Below are 17,846 nucleotides of genomic sequence, written 5' to 3' on the forward strand. Positions count from 1 at the left end.
GTAGCTACAAGAAGTACCCCAAGCCCCCCAAGAGATCCCAGAGCTCAATGTCCAACTCAAGCGAGACCCTCATGGGAGGGTCTTTCCACGACTCCAAGTCTCTCTCGAAAGGCTAAGAACTTGGCCTTCCCCAAGGGCTTCGTGAGGATGTCAGCAACGTGTTCATCAGTCTTGATGTGTTGGAGCCTTATTTCTCCCTATTGTCGCATATCTCGGATAAAGTGGTACCCGATGTTAATATACTTGGGGCGGTCATGGAATACGAGATTCTCTTAAAGGTGAATCCCACTTTGGTTATCGCAATAAATGACGGTGGTATCAGCACATGCTCAAATAGCTCACTGAAGAGCTTCCTCAACCAAATAGCTTCACAACAGGCCATACTAGTAATATATTCGGCCTTGACGATGCTTAAACAACCAATTTTTGCTTCCTGCTCATCCAAGAAATTGAAGCAGATCCCAAAGAGAAGCAACATCCTGACGTGCTTTTTTCTATCCACCACACTGCCAGCCTAGTTAGCATCAGAATATCCATGTAGTCTCAGATTCCTGACAGTGTACCTCAGACCATAGTTAATAGTGCCATGAAGATATCTTAAGAGATTCTTTGCAGCAATCTAATGTATATGATGAGGCTCAACCATAAATTGACTCAAAGTATTTACAGCAAAGCATATGTCTGGTCGAGAGCTTACCAAGAACATCAAGGCCCCCACAAGTTGTCTATCTTCAAAAGGATTTGCCAATTCGGGACCAGCAACACTTCCACATAGCTTCTTGAAGTTTAGCTCCATCGGAGTAGACACAAACTTGCATTCCATCATCCCACACGTTTCCAACAACTTCACAATGTATTTCCCTTGAGAAAGGAAAATCTCGCTTGGCTTTTGTCAGACCTCCAAGCCTAGGAAGTAATGCATCAGTCCTAGGTCCTTCATCTTGAATTTAGAAGCCAACTCCCTCTTGCATTGATAAATGAGAGGGTCAACACCAATCAGAAATAGATCATTGACATACAAGACCAAGATAAGTGGCATGTCCTTTTCAACCTTGAAGTATAGGTTTGGATTAGCATAGCTCCTTGTAAATCCCAGCTTCATAAGATAACTATCAATCCTCTCATACCAAGCCCTAGGGCTTGCTTCAACCCATAGAGGGCTTTCTTCAACCTACATGCACGTGTCCTTTGATCTTGTACTTCAAACCCCTAAGGTTGTTCCAAGTAGACTTCCTCCTTAAGTGAGCCATGCAAGAAAGTGGTCTTGATGTCCAGTTGATGTAGGCTCCACCCTTGATTGGCAGCAAGAGCAATTATGGATCAGATAGTGGTATATCAAGCGACTAGTGCAAATATTTCATCATAGTTCACTCCTCCCTTTTGAGAGAAACCACGAGCCACGAACCTTGCCTTATATTTTTCAGCACTTCCATCAACTCCATGTTTAATTTTGTAAATCCATTTTGAAATGACCACAGACTTGTCCTTGGGTCTAGTCACCACATCCCAGACATCATTCTTCATGATCAGTTCATATTCCTAAGACATAACATCTTTCCATACTTCTTCGAAGGTGCAAGGTTCAATTTGAATAATAGTACTCATGGCAGCCAAGTACCTTTGATACCTATTGGGATTCTTACTTTCCCAAAATGTTCCTCTTGGAGAGGAATGTTTTTCAGCATCTTCAAGTGTATCCTTGAGCCATAGTGGTCTTTTCCTTGAGGTAGAGGGATCACAAGGAGGTGGATCAAGAGGATCCATTAGGCCATCAACATCGGGCATAGGCTCATCCATCAGAGGTTCTTCTTGTTTTTCAGTAGCATCATCATCCTTTCTTGAAATGGGGAGATCTATGGCTTTCTCGAGGGCAGTGTCTTCATCAAAAGTAACATCTCTACTTCTAATTCTCTTCGACCAGGAACAACAATTCTATAGCCTTTGAATTTTCACTGTATCCAACGAATATACCTTTCTTCTGAAGCCTCCAACTTATTATTTTTCTCTTTAGGGACATGAAAATATACAGGACAGCGAAAGATTCTAAAACGAGAAACATCAGGTATCTTACCAGTGAAAACTTCTTCGAGTGTCTTGAAAATTGAAATCCAAAGCTTGATGAGGGCTTCTATTTTGAACATATATAGCAGTGTTAGCAGCTTCTCCCCACAAGAATTCCAGTAGACCTTGATAATAGATCATGGCACGGGTGGCTTCCATAATAGTTTGATTCTTTCTTTCAGCAACACCATTTTGCTCTAGAGTATATGGAACAGTTGTCTCCCTCTTAATATCGGTCACTCTGTAAAAGTCATTAAATTCATTGGATTCATATTTGGTTGCATTATCAGTCCTCAATGTCTTGATCTTCTTTCTTGTTTGATTCTCCACCAACGCTTTGAAAGAATAGAACCACTTGAACACTTCATCCTTCCTCTTCAAGAAATAAATCTATGTCTTGCGTGAGAAGTCATCCACAAAAATTGCATAGTATGAGTATCCTCCTAATGAAGTTACGGGCAAGACACTAGACAAGTCCGAATGGATCAATTGAAGAATATCAGTTGTCTTACTTTCACTAGAAGGGAATGGTCCCTTTGTATGTTTCCCAGTTGCACAACCTTGATAGACTCCTTCATGGTTCATATGAAACTCGGGCATCCCTGTGACCATCTTCCTTATCCCAAGTAAGGCTTTGTAATGTAAGTGGGCAAATCTTCGATGCCATAGCTCACATTGAATAGAGGTATCACTTGCCAATGCTCCCAAAGGACTTCCACCAACTTGATAAAGACCATCAACCCTAAATCCAAGAGTAAAAGCATCTTTGAAGTTTCTATTCCATACACGTACCTTTCCATCAATGAAAGCTACCTTGAAGCCTTTGTCTTCCATCGCAAAAATAGACACCAAATTCTTCTTCAAATCGGGCACATACAAGACTTCCTGAAGATGTATGGTTTGACCATAGTTCAAGTGAAGAGTGATAGTTCCTATCCCTTTTACGGGGTAGGTGGCATTATCTCCAAGTATAATCTTTAGATTAGTTTTCCTCTCAACTAAATTTGAGAGGGCCTCCTTATATCCAGTGAAATGCCTTGAGGCTCCACTATCAATTAACCAATGATCCAAAGTATCCAGAGGAGAGGCAGTAGATAGAGCAGAAATAAGATAGAACTCATCTTGTTTTTCTACAACATTATTTTCATCATACCTGGCATTTCTTGTCCTCTTGGGAGGTCGATTATTTCCTTCTCAGGCAACGAGAGCATTCCTCTTTCCTTTATTGTTATACCTATTGTTTCTTTGATTGTTATTGCCTTTGTAATTGTTGTTGTTGTTGTCATCCCTTGGAGGATTTTTCTTGTGAGGACACTCTCTAGCATAGTGGTCGAACCTGTTGCAATTGTAGCATCTTCCTTTGCCTCTTCCTTTGAATCCCTTCTTAGATCCTTGATCCTGTCTCCTTGAATTAGATGGACCGGCATCATTCCTTCTTTTAGCATGTGTAGAGAAAGCAGTAGGTTCATTTCCATTGGAGAACTTATCTCTCTCCATCATCCTTGTTTCCTCTTGAGTGCATCTAGCCAATAGCTCATCAAAACTAGGCATCTTGTCATTATTGAGTATAGTGGTGACAAATGTATCCCATGGTCTTGAAAGACCTCCAAGTGCGATGAGAGTGAGTTCCCTGTCAGCAGTAACTTCTCCAATAGATAGCAGGTCATTCTTGACTTGAGTTATTCTCATAAAATAGGATTGGATAGACTCCCCTTTATCCATCTTGATATCCTTTAGCTTGTTCTTGAGAAAGAGGATTTGATTTGCATTGTTCACTTTGAACATCCCGACCAACTTATCATACATTTCCTTAGAAGTTCCCAAATCAGAAATATAGGCAACCAAATGCTTTTGAATGGAGTCAATCAAAATTTTCTTAGCTTTGACCTCACCTTTTCTATACTTTGTTCTAGCAGTAGCAGGTGCATTTGAAGGAGGTTCTACCACTTTCCCTTGCACATAATCCAATACTTCATGCTCCTCCAAGGTCAGGTCCAAAGTCATCTTCCATGCATGATAGTCAGACTTGTCATTGAGCTTATCCTCAATCTTGAAATATGAAGTAGCAGCCATGGAGACTAGTCCTTGTCAACAAATATCTTGGTGATTGCTTGTTCTCTTGCTTGGGCTTGTCCTCACCTTAGCTCTGATACCATGTTAATTTTAGATAACAATGGTATGTTCTATGCTTGCAACAATTACTTCAATGTCCTTTTATTAGCCCAATGTCAATTCCACTTTAATTTCCAATAGCAATCACATAAACCATTAATTCACATTGACAGTAACTGTAGATAGAACATAAACAATAAATGCAGAAGACAAGTCAAGACAAGAGAACACCAATATTTGGCTCAAGCCAAGGAAAAACCCCAAGATGGGGAAAACCCTTAATCAATCCTTCTTATTATCAAATATCAAATGTTCAGCAGAGAGAGAATGTCCAATAGAGTACAATGATGAGATTCAAAGTCAATGTGACTTGACTTTTGTAAATTACCCAAACCAATGTAAATCTGATCAGCTTGATGAAGGACTGCAATTCTGAAAAGTCAACAGCAGTCAACTTGCCCTAACCAATCAGCAGTCAACGGTCAAAACAGCAGTCAAACTTTCCTTCTTGAGCTCGGTCAACCTTAGTCAAACTCGGCCTTCCTTGTTGGTCAAACAGTAGTGAAAACAGTCAACAAATCAGCGGTTAAACCCAGTCAAATCATGTAGTCAACCTGCAGTCAAAACAGTCTTGCAACTCTGCAGTCAACCCTGGTCAAAACAGCTCATTTTGCCTCAGTTTCTGTGCCAGATAATGCAGCCTGCGTGGACAGACCTATCCCTGGTCAAAACGCAGTCAAACAGTCCTTCTAAAGTCCAAAAGTCAATGCTGGTCAAAGTCTCCTCACAACAGAAAGTCAACACAGGTCAGATCAGCCCAAGAAACTTTGCACGTGTGGATGAATAGCTGCCTCAGATGTACATACCAATGACAATCAGATGAGGAGAGAGAATGATGTGTGAGTGAATGTGCCAAATGAGGATGAAAGTCTCCTTTATTTATATGTGTTGGAGGGGGATCAATTTATCTAATCGACCCCTAGCCAACCTTGACCAATTGTGCTCTTGAAGGCTTGACATCAAAAACATATTTCTTCTTGTCCAATTTTAGTGCTTCCAGGGTCGATTTTGGTCCTCTCGAAAAGAGGAATATTGTCCAATAATAATCTAAGGCCAGTGAGCTGCCCAAAGTGGAATTTGGCCCTAGTTGCACATTTTAACATTTTGATTAGATCTCAGTTAGATATTTAAGGTTTTGGAACAGCTTATGTTAAGGGTGGTGGAAACAAGAGGCTACAACTCTTTACTTTATAGGGAGAAAGATCATCTAGAATTTTACATTTTCCTGGGTTTTCTCTATGCATTTTGGATATACACTTGGGGAAAGAGACCTTGAGCGGGTCGAGATCTAGCTTGTTTCCACCATTAAGACTGATTCAGTGATTAGAGTCCTATATTAAGAGCCCTCTCCCCCATTACACTATCAAAGGTCCAGTGCCAAACAGCTAAGCAACAAAGCATTAGTGCATTTTCGATAGTGGGTCAAATCCATCCTTTACAACATTTAGGGTGTGTCTCAAGTTTCAACTATCTGGTGAGCTAAAGCTTTTATTCTAAACAGGCTAAATCTATAGAATATGGGGCTGTCATGGTTAGAACTTAGAAGTGATTTGGATCAGACATCTAAACCTATAATCATGACCTCGAAAAGCAATTTAGTTGTGGCTTCTGATGAGGCTACTCTAAGAGCTTTGGTATCTGTCTACTTAGTGAAAAGCTAAGTGGCCACAATTATATATCAAAATTGCATATTTTTCACTAGCAGAAATGGTCTAATAAAATCTATCCACTAATGTTCAAAAGGTTTTATCAATGGGATTGGAGGGAGATCATTGTAATCCAGGATCTAAGGTTTCATGCCTGCATTTAGGCACTGCGCACATTTTTTAACCAATTTGAAACAATCCTTGAATAATGTCGACCACCACATACTTTAACACAATCTATTCTGACATGTTCGAGTAAGGGAAAAAAGGTCTTTGACTATAAAATTTAACTATAAAATATTTTCAAACACATAGTATCAAGTGCTTTAGACTATACCCAATATTGATGGCAGTTTCCAATTATCTCCAGTCAAAACCCAGATCTTAATACCAGCATGTTCTAGCTTGTCAATGCACCGAGGAACCTGCAAGTTATGAAAGAAATCACTTTAGTTCATGTGAACAGATGAAAGAAAAAACTAAAAAAAACACTTCATACAAAATAATACAACAAAGCAGTGTCTCTTTCATGAGTCATCAACTAATGACAACAGAAATTGTGCCATAAGAAAAACAAGACATTTTTGATATTATGACCCACCCCCTTCTGCAGTTTGTCCTCGACAACAGTTGCGCCAACAAGAATAAATTCCCTTTCAATTTTGTCTGTGATAGCATCCACTTTTGCATCCTGGTCTGCACGTATAGTATTTATAGCCTCCATAAATTCTTCATTCCAGACTTTGTACTCCTCTTCATCAAGCTCACAGCATGCAATTGCCAAGGTTTTTAACCCAGCATCAACATATTTGCTTATATGAGTTCTCGTGGCTTCCTCAAATCCTCTTCCTTGCTTCTTTGACAATGTTTCAAAATGACACCACACAGACATAAAAATAGCCATTATAAAAGAATCCATCGCCCAATACAAGCATTATAAGCAGAACAATCATTGGCATTGACTTTAACAAGGTTTCCAACATATTGTTGGCCTGCATGCCTCCAATATTAATATATAAGAGCCAACACATGAGGAGGAAAAGGCCTAAGGCTAAATTCTATGCTTGTCTTCAAGACACTTCATATACTTGAAATCTTTAAAATCTCTGTTCTCACATTTTGTTCTCGTAAGATTTTAATAATATTGAATCCTTGTCTTTTCACTCATAAAGAGAAACGATTTATAAAGGGTTGAGATATACCCTGTCTGCGCCCTTGCAAAATAGAAACAACCGATCCTCCTCATTCCTTACTATCACAGACATTCTTTTTCGAGCACTACTAAACTCCAATACATTTAAAATTATGTACTCACTGCATAACACGACCTCTATCTGATATCACATTACGGGCCATAAAATGGTCTGGAGCTTACAGCCTCCACAATAAACCTATGCAGCATCAACTTGATATAACACCAGAAATAAACAACAAACATCCATATCGGGAAAATTATTGTGTACAAACACCCACCTCTCTACCCGGTCAAGGGTTGGGCATGAGACCTGGTTCATGCAGCATAACACTTGTCTGTGTACATTTGAAAAATTCAAAGCCAAGCTCCCTTTGCTGCTACAACAAAGCTGCTTCATCTGGTGACTCAGCTTCGTAACTGATTTTACCAGTCTCTTCATATTATTCAGGGATTGCAGTTTGGCAAATAGCCAAAATACAAAAAAACATATGAATAACATCTGCATGCGGCTCCTGCTGCCAATGTCCATTCATGAGGCGTTTGTCTCTGAAATTGAAACCTTTAACACGAGGTTTCGTCTCCATTTCAGTGCCGACTTGATCATTTATCTCATTGTCTTCAAAGGACAAGTTCTGCAGCTCTACAACATATTTTCCTAGCCTTTCTGCCATTGCCCTTTCCAACTCCGTCATACCTTGACCATAGGTAGTACCCGCAATAGAGCACTTTAGGAACTCCATCAAATTGTAGGTCAATGTACAAGTTTTATCAGATAGGATAGTGTCAACCTGCCCAAGTTCTCCATTCAAATTGGATGTGCGGGCTTGTGCAGGCCTATTTGTTTCAGCATAATACATTTGCTGGTCCTTATTAATAAACAGGTGTTGTCTACCGAGGAATCAATTTTGCCCAGACGGCCAAAAATCGCCAGAATCCGGATAGTAGGAGTGCTTGAATCTGCTTGTCACGGTGAAAATGGATTAACACCATAAAAAATAGTTTCAACACGATCAACCATCAAAATTCAACCCCAGGGCACCAAATAATTTGGATTTCCAAAAAAAATTGCAGATTTTTTTCAAAATCCTGCAAAAAATTCCATTGTTTTCTGGGTAAAATTGAGGCCTCTTTAGACTACGTGTTAATTAACACGCTCTATCCTACCTTCACAATTTCTATTGATACATAGAGAGAAATTGGGATGAGGTAACCGTACAGGATAAGTGCTGTCACAAAGTACAAAAATGATGCTAAAGCTGGTTTATCATGATTAAAATAAGCATTTCACAATTTCTATGGATACATAGAGAGAAATTGGGATGAGGTAACCGTACAGGATAAGTGCTGTCACAAAGTGCAAAAATGATGCTAAAGCTGGTTTATCATGATTAAAATAAGCATTTCTATTGATACATAGAGAGAAATTGGGATGAGGTAACCATACAGGATAAGTGTTGTCACAAAGTGCAAAAATGATGCTAAAGCTGGTTTGTCATGATTAAAATAAGCATTTGCATCATTCGGTCTTAAGTCCCACCAATCTAGCATGTCATCCCTAGTTTTGACACCAAAGGCTGTTGAACCGACCAATGCAATCAAAACCAACAGGGGAAATAAATAATTTTATCCATTTTCCTCTCAATCCCACTTCTTTTGATGGTGGGTCAATCGTGTTTTGCATCACTTTTGTATCATGTCCACTAAAACTTATCACACCATAGATATATTCTATGTTGCGGAGCTTTTGAGTCTCTAAGAAGAATCTGTTGAGATGACAGAGGATAGGTTTGACCATCATATTCCATACCGCTAAAACTGCTAAAAAATGTGTACAAGCTTGGGTTTGGATCCTCACATTTGATAAAAGCCTTAAAGGATTGGAAACTTTCATTGTTATGCAATTCTGTTATCGCCTTCAATGCTTGCTTTAACTTTAAATTAAATCTGTCTCTCTGTCAAGGTTCATTGTCTCAAGATAGAAAACACCATCCTCATAGCTTGATGACAATAAGCAAAGGTCAGCTGGGAAAAAAGAATCCTTCTCCACCCTCACTACATCTCCTACCATCAAAATTTTATACTCTTATTCAACAAAGTTACCATCCTTTGCATGAACTTTGACAATTCGATTATTCACCTCCTTATCCTGCAAGATACAAAAATGTCTTACTAATCCATAAATCACATCATGAGACAACACTGTAAAAAGAAAAGGATATAAAATGTCTTACTGATCCATAAATCAAATCTTCAGACGACAATGTAAAAAGAAAGTCCTGTTGCATATATTGTAGTACAATATTCCTTCTACCAATTTGAGAATTTAAATCTCTCAGATGCTTTTTTTTTTTTTCCAGAGCGAAAAAAGCTTGATTGTATTATATAAGATATATAAAAGACAAACATATTACATCATGATATAGCTTGCAAAAGAGATCTGACCAAAGTCTGAACAAAAGCAAGTCCAGATATGACGGATGGCTAAAAAGTATTTTTTTTTCAGAGCGAAAAAAGCTTGATTGTATTATATAAGATATATAAAAGACAAACATATTACATCATGATATAGCTTGTAAAAGAGATCTGACCAAAGTCTGAACAAAAGCAAGTCCAGATATGACGGATGGCCAAAAAGTACCCCCATAGTAGGCGAATAGACAGCAAGATGCTTCAGAGGAAGACAAAACAACCTAGATAGATAGAAAGATAGCGAAAATGTGTATCCAGCAAAATCCAGTGGTGCAAAAAAGATCATTTCAACCACCAGGGAGGGTAAAAGCGGAATATGCTAAAAACCAAAAGCAGTAAAACAAGAAAGACATACCTGGGAATTCTGCAATGAAAAATAGAAGTTATGTACCAGGGAGAGAGAATTTCTGAATGGAAAAGGTTTCTGCTTCAAATATTACATCCATATTCCAGAAACCCTTTTGTGAGTGTAGACCTTTCTTGGATAATATATCAGCTTGTGAATTTTGAGCTCTGTTGATATGTTGAATTGTGTAGCCTTCCTTCCTCCCCCATAGAGACGTGATTCTGTTCAACCAACCAACAAGATGTTGCTTTTTGATATGATTCTTCCCTGTGACATGATCAATAATAATTTTGGAGTCTCCGCAAATCAGAAGGGACTGAATGTTTAGAAAATAGCTGATAGTAAGAAGTCCTGCCAGCGCCATAGCCTCTGCTTTATTATTGGTTCCCTTTCCCCCGTTCCAGAAGATTTGATATTGCAGGTCTTTATCCATAATAATATGGACCCCACATCCGCATATGTCATTTTGTGCTGCCCCATCAAAATATGCTCTTGGGAAAATCATAAGATCTGAAGATTGTTCTATTTGATTTACCTTATTATGCTGAGAAGTTTTTGTTGGGATAGTGTTAAAGAGGGATATAATGTTATCAAATACAACCATGAAACCCTCCTTTCTGTCTTGAAATATAATATTATTCCTCCATTTCCATATAAACCAGAGAACTAGCAGAATGATTGGCCTCCATGATTCTTTCTGACAACTCCACCAAACAAAAGCTTCTTTTATTGAGGGATGAGATACATAGGAGAAACCAAAATATGCAGCAAGGTCACGCCAGAGTTGCTGGGAAATAGGACATTGAAAAAACATGTGATAATTGTTTTCATCAGCCGATCTGCAGGCATAGCAATACCCAGGCCCTGACCAATTCCTCTTCTATAAATTATCCCATGACAGATTTTTATTATGGAATACCAACCATGAGAAAATGATAAGTTTATAAGGACATCCTGATTTCCATAGAATTACTGGAAAGATGGAAAGTGATTGTGCACATTTTATACTTATAAGATTTGAGTAGATATCCTTTACTCTGACAGACTCCAAACCACTTGTGCCCTTCCATATAAGGACATCATCATCCTTTGTTCGACAAAAACCATTGTTTCTCAAACAACATTTGATCTGTTCCCACTGCAGTGCCAAAGCACCTGTCATCCCCATAGACGAGGCATCTTTCCAGGTTGGGAAGGGACCCTGCCAATCTGCAATAACCTTATTCCATGTAAAATACCCTTTTCTATGAAAGAAATTCAAAAGCATCTGTGATATATAGATATCATCCCCCCCGCCCATGATCGGATCAAGCCCAATGAGAATCTTTTTTCCTGTTTGTAAGCTCCAGACCAAGTTTTTTAGGAAGTAAGATTCGACCTTACGGAAACTCATCCAAATAGCAGATCCATAAGAGGATCCAATCCTCCCTATCCTGAACCAATAAGTGATGTCTTTGTTTGCCATATATTTTTTCTTGATGGTTTTGCTCCATAAGCCTTCCCCGAAAATACCCCTCCAAAGTGACTTGCATAATAATGCCTTCCCAAATGTCCTCAGATCCAAAATACCCCAACCTCCAAGCTTCTTTGGTAAGGAAATATCAGATAATTTTGATAAGTGATATTTTCTTTTCTCCGAATTACCTCCCCAAATAAAATTTGCAGTCATTTTGTTCATCAGATGAATAATGCTCGCAGGAATAAAGAAAAGATGAACCCAGTACACAGCTAATTGAACCAGAACTGATTGAGATAGAACTGCTCTACCTGCCATAGAGAGACATTTATATTCCCACCCAGAAATCCTTTTATAATATCTATCCAGAATCCATTGCCAATCTGATTTTGAATATCCTTTTGCTTTTAAATGAAAGCCCAAGTATTTTAATGGGCTTCGCCTCAATCCCAAACAACATAGATAGATATTCCATAACTTCCATATTAACTTCGCTATGATAAAAAGATGATTTTGATTCATTTATATGCAAACCTGTAGCTTTTTGAAACCGATCCAAAATATCATATAAACATTCCCAGGAAAGTTTGCATAGCATACCAAAAATCAGGATGTCATCCACAAATAAATTGTGGGAAATAAAATTATTCCTGCAGATCTTCAAAGGTCGACACCTATATTCCGAGACTGCCTTGTTAATGTGGAGGCTTAAAGAGTCCATAGCCAATATAAATAATAAAGGGGATAAAGAGCAGCCTTGGCGCAGTCCTCTAGCAGCCGAGAAATAGGTGGAAGGCAACCCATTTATAATGATTGCATAATTTACATTTTCCACGCAGGCCATAATCCAATTTATCAATTGAGAATTTAAACCAATTTTTGCAAGAAGACATCTAATGAATCCCCAGTCAAGGCAGTCATATGCCTTTCTAAGGTCGATCTTCAGAATGGCTGCTTCACTTTTTTTAGTATGCATAGTGAACAAACTTTCCTATGTGTTTGCTACAACATCCAGAATATTCCTTCCTTTGAGAAAACCATGCTGGTCCTGAGTCAAAAATCTGGATAGGGTGTCCTTAATTCTTTCAGCAATGATTTTTGATATAATTTTAAAAGAGATATTGCAGAGTGAAATAGGCCTGAAATCCTGGAAGGAGGTTACTTCCGATTTTTTCGGAATGAGAGCTATAAGAGTAGAAGATATAAGCTGATGAATGTTACCTGATATTCTTGATTCCTCGATCATCCCCAGTAAATCATTTTTAATAAGGTCAAAGAAATGAATAAAAAATTCAATCGTCCACCCATCTGGGCCCGGACTCTTGTCTTTTTTGAAGGATTTCATGACCCCCAAGAGTTCCTCCTCAGATACTTGCTTGAGGAGGCACTCATTTTGAACTTCATCAAACATTTGAGGGAATAGGTCAATACCCCAGATAATATCCTCAATCCTAATATCCCCAGATCTTTTGTATTGATTTTCAAAATATTTCACAGCCTCATTTGAGATGTCTTCTTGAGTATGTAGATAGTTCCCCTCCCCATCATTTATCCCCCATATAGTATTTCTTTCACGTCTGGAATTTGCGAACCTGTGAAAAAATTTAGTGTTTCTATCACCTTCTTTTAGCCAAATAGCACGACTTTTCAGTCTCCATGAGGCTTCTTCCATATCCAATATCTTCTGTTTTTTCATTTCTAGTTCTTTTATACGACAGCGCAAAAGAAAAGGAAAAGATTGCGCAGACAAGACACCAGAGATCCTTTCCAATTCCATTTGGATGTCCTGAAGGGCCTTCCTGTTGAGCTGTCTTTTCCTGAATTGCCACTCCTTAACAAGCTTCCTGATGGATGTAAATTTATCTATAAAAGACATAGTGGGAGAAAAATGGTCTATTGGAGGGAAATCATTCCAGGATTTTTTTATGAGATCATTAAATTCAGGATCCTCCAACCAAGTCCTGTTAAACTTGAAAGGATAACCTTTCCTGAACCCCTGATCCCTCCATCTAAGAGATATCGGTCTGTGATCCGAAATGAAACATTTTTCAATGTTTGATACCGGCATGCCCAAACGGTCAATAATGCTATCATGGATTATAAATCGATCTAACCTTTTTGCAATATATGCAACTTCATTTCTACCATTGTCCCAAGTAGGTTGCATCCGAGGAGGGAAAATATCAACAAAATTTCGGTGCAGCATCGCATTTTTTATAAGTCCAGCAAGTGGGTCCTTTTTCCTACCACTGCCCCATACTTCACCAGAATTTAAGGTAACATTCAGGTCACCCGCAATCATCAAAGAATCAATGTCTAATAATTCTGATGTCAGTAATCTGTCCCAGAAAGGGAACCTATCCTTGTATGGGGCATAAATATTCAAAATATGAAAGGGTCCAGCATAACCCCGAAAGTTTGCAGAGATGAGGATGCCAACAAAACATTTAAAAGCCCTTGCCTTAATCCAGTCAGGGTCCCAAAGAACCGCCAACCCCCCCGATTGACCATTTGCTTCAGTAGCTACAATATGCCATAAAGGAAACATCCTTCTGAAATAGAAAATTGCTTCAGGAGCACCATGCATAGTCTCCTGAATAAGGATAATTTTGGGATGGACCGAGAGAAACAGATTCTTTAGGGCCAAGAATTTTTGGTCTGCCCCAAGACCCCTAATGTTCATTGAAAGAATGTAAGTCATAATGGTCCATGCTCGGGCTGACTTGCTCTAAGAGGCCCATTTTCAGACAGGTCAATGATGGGAACATCAATAAGAGAGAGGTCACGGATCCCAATGCCAGATGTGTCCATCCTGCCCCGGAAATGTCTGCTTCCTCTGTTATTCTTTCTCCTAACAGTAATGTTCTTTGCGGAATTTGGACTAATATGGGGAGAAGATGGCTTCCCAGGTTTGTGTATTGTAAGAGGTCGGAGTTCAAGTGACTTTTTACTCAGAAGATAATCAAGGTCACTACCCACAGAGTTTATAGGAGATGAGACAGGTGAGTTTTGGGGAGTGACAGATATGCATGGCTCCTTACCTTTTTCAGAGGGAAAGAATTTTTTTTTTGGAGATGGGGAAGATGATGGGATATATGTAATATGGGAAGCAGAGGGAAAATCATGAAAGGGAGGGGGAATGGGATTAGGGGGAGGAATTTCAATATCAGCCGGAGGCTCCGGGGGATGTTTGTGCATAAGATTAATGTCCATCTGTCCAAGTGGGGAGACCAACCTTCTAGAACTTTCAGGTAAATAACTATGGATCATAGGATTTGTTTTAGGGGAGATATGGTCCCTTACATAATCCTTATATGGAGGGGATGGATTTCTGGGCATATTATCAAAAGAAGCAGACTTTTTTGATGGACTTCCAGATACGTTGGGAGATAAACAGATAGGAGAGGATAATTTGGACATACCTGAGAAAGTGGACCCCAGCTTTCGCCCATAAAATTTTGACGGAAATTTCTCCTGATGCTGCCTTCCATGAGATTTATGACCAGGACGGCGTGGACAATTCTTGATTAAGTGTCCTGTTCTATGGCAGACCGAGCATCTGAACGGGACTCCCCAAAAATCAAGTCTCTGATTTATATTTAAATCTCCCCAAAATAATTCTATATGATCAGGAAAACCACCCCTATAGGCTTTTTCGATAAGAATCCATGCAACTCGTTTATCCTTTGCCCCAATGCACTTTGGGTCCACATAAACAAATTTTCCTATTGCATTTCCAATATCAGTAAGTGTTTCCTTCGTCCATAGTTCGATAGGGAGCCCAGGCAATTTTACCCATATCAGATTGTTTGTAGGGGTGTTCCTCAATGGATTGTAACCTATATACCATTTGTGAAGAGCAAGAAAACTTTTTCCATGGACCCATGGAAGATTTTGAATGATTACCAGGTCTTCAGCACTCATGAAATGAAAGTTGTACCAATCCTTCATAAGTTTTACAATTTGTGGAATATATCCCAGTAGAGATTTCCACTGATAACCAAGCCATTTTCGCATTTGTTCATCATCCATCTCTGGAAAAAACCATCGACCAACAAGAGCACGATTTTGCAGGCTAGCTATGCGGTCAGTGAGGAAGACGCTATCAAGGTTAATAGCGGAAGGTGGCGGGATAGTTTTAACAGGTCTCTGGTTATGTTTACGTCTCATGGATGGCTCGCCACCTTTTAATTCACGACGCGTGAAATCATGATAACCACCCTCCCGCACATTTCTCACAAACTCCAGGTCATCACCATCCTTCCCACAAGCCAGCAGAGTGGGGGGGACCAAATCCTCCGCCAGCGTGGACTGCCAATCACTAGAAGGGAGAGCGACCCCGTGGAGAGCTTCGGCCTGGATGGTGGCCCGCACCATGGCCGATGCATCCGAGAAAGGGTCCATGATGACCAAGCAGAAAAAGGAAATGACGTCCGCACCCTGACTCAGATGGGAGACCAAAAGATCCAACGCTGATTTCCACAAGCTAGAGTCTTAAATAGAAACTGACAAAATCTCTGAACATTCCGATAAGGAATGATATGGCCAAGTAGGGTGAAATAAGATCCCGTAAAGTGGAACCTGACAGGTGAAGCCTCGAAAAGGTAAAAGCACGCTTTTCCAGGAAAAATCAAGGCCAAAAGTGGACAGAGGCAGTCAGACAATTAAGGATGTATGACGTCCGCAGGATGAAAGATCAGGCTAATAGATGAAAATTCGAAAAATGGTGGCTTCTTTTTGACAAAAAGCCTGACATATCCTTCCAAAATATCAATCCCTCGATTGTCCCGGAAATCAAGGATCAGGACTTTGAAAAATCCGGTCCCGGAAAAGAGACAGAGAGATGGGAAAGAATTTTTCCGTCCCGGAAAAACCAGATGACAGTAGAGAAATCAGGCAGATGGCTCACGAAGACAAAAAATTTAAGTAATGATCTCAAAGATCAGGAGACCCATATAGATTCATGAGAAACCAGGTAGACTTTTACAACAACATATACACCCCTTACAAGTGCACCACCAGTTTCCAATTCTAAATCTAAAATCGACGCATGGTCTGGAAATAATGCAGATATCAGATGGCTTGAAAGATAATTTGCGGGGAAAATTCAGAATGAAGGCAATAAAACCTTCCAGGAAACTATAAGAGCAAAAAGAAGACATTTACTAGAAACAGCCTTGAAACCCCACAGCTTCCTTAATCTTAATGGAGCTATAGCGCACAGTAAGACAAAGACAACTTCCTATTCAAATCCATAAGGAAGGCAAATAAATCCATACACATTTCTTAATCAGACAAAATAAGCCATAACGGAAACCCAGATACTAAGAATAATAAAGCAGATAAAATCCAGCAGAGGAAAATAATACTTCCCCGAAAATCTTTTCACAGAGAAATTCTGATAGAGATAAGGCTGAGAATTTTTTCCTTACCTCATAGCACACGTGACGCCGGTGCCGAGCCTCCCCGAGAACACGCATACCACCCTTTCGCAAGCCACCAGCATTTCTCTCCGATGCCCAGAAAACCAGAAACTCATACAAGCCAAAATAGCAAATGCAGATAGTAGAGTGTATATCAGAGACGATGGTTCTTTAAAGGACGGAAAACAAATGGAAAAAGAAGACAAAGGGACGGATTTGAACGGTGTTGACAGTAGTAAGCAGACCCCTCCCGTAGACAGGAATCGATTCACGTCCTCACATAAAACTGAGAGAAAGACGCCCCCACCAGAGGGAATTCTTAAAGGTTACGAAAGAAAAGCGCAGCAAAAAATACGACCCACAAGATCTCACCGTTATTTACTGACGAAAGCGGGAGGAATGATGGAGCATTGTAGGAGCTCTCAGACGCTTTATATTACTGTGTGGTTTCCCCGTGAGAGCTTGAATCAATCGTTGCTATTTCTTGTCACTAAATGTGATTTATCTGGCCACTTACATGGGCTTACTAAGTGGTTTCCTTGGAGAGCTTTGAATCAGGCGACACTATTTCTTGTCACCAAATGTAACTTAACCAACGACTTAAATGGGGTTTCCTGAGAAAATTCGAACCTTTCAAGCGACGCTTAAAGGAGCAGTTAGAGAATATGGAAAGGGTTCTAGCACATGGGACGCCTCCTTGACCAGCGCTTAAGGTTGATTGGACAACCAGATTTCTATAAGGATTTTCTCCCCCACTCTCATCAAGCAAAGTAATGTTCTACATTTTCTTAAAACTCATTTTCCTTTTTAGTAAGCACTCATTTTTCTGCACGATGTTCTGTGCAGGTAGAGTCTGTAGGTTTGTTCTGAGAGAGGCTCTCTTAAAATATCCTCATGACCCTGCTCTGTCTCATGGAAGGAAAAAAGTCTAGCAGTTGTTACCCAGGGCACAGACCCAAGTTCTATGAATTTCCTGAAACTCATCATCGGTAAAAATAAACCTCAAACTTCACTCACTAAGCTGCCCACTACTCTCTATCACCCACGCCCTACACCATTCATCACACACCCCTCCGGA

At 39.6% G+C, this 17,846-nt stretch overlaps 1 protein-coding gene and 2 pseudogenes across 3 annotated transcripts in view; all 3 read right to left on the reverse strand.

The window, feature by feature from the left end:
• Nucleotides 1-7,925, reverse strand: part of LOC149223929 (putative phospholipid-transporting ATPase 9) — a 24,443-nt gene extending 16,518 nt beyond the window's left edge. Inside the window, exons 1-3 of one of the 2 annotated variants that reach the window (XM_089385972.1) lie at nucleotides 7,082-7,925; nucleotides 6,481-6,735; nucleotides 6,217-6,304 (exon numbers count right to left, since the gene is read on the reverse strand). In XM_089385972.1, coding sequence (XP_089242098.1) covers nucleotides 6,217-6,304; nucleotides 6,481-6,735; nucleotides 7,082-7,144 — 406 coding nt within the window. In that variant the 5' untranslated portion in view covers nucleotides 7,145-7,925. The other variant, XM_089385973.1, reaches the window with a different exon arrangement.
• LOC149223930 (putative phospholipid-transporting ATPase 12 pseudogene) lies at nucleotides 7,195-8,092 on the reverse strand (annotated as a pseudogene).
• On the reverse strand, nucleotides 7,784-16,915 carry LOC149223931 (putative phospholipid-transporting ATPase 7 pseudogene; annotated as a pseudogene). The gene is made up of 2 exons (XR_016249493.1): nucleotides 16,778-16,915; nucleotides 7,784-9,220 (listed from the first exon to the last, which is right to left on the reverse strand). The product of XR_016249493.1 is annotated as a putative phospholipid-transporting ATPase 7 pseudogene (transcript).
• Between the last annotated feature and the right edge of the window lie 931 nt (nucleotides 16,916-17,846).

Source organism: Pinus tabuliformis, chromosome Q (genome assembly GCF_031772625.1).
Source record: "Pinus tabuliformis cultivar Carrire ecotype Pingquan chromosome Q, CPIR1, whole genome shotgun sequence".
Classification (NCBI taxonomy): domain Eukaryota; kingdom Viridiplantae; phylum Streptophyta; class Pinopsida; order Pinales; family Pinaceae; genus Pinus; species Pinus tabuliformis.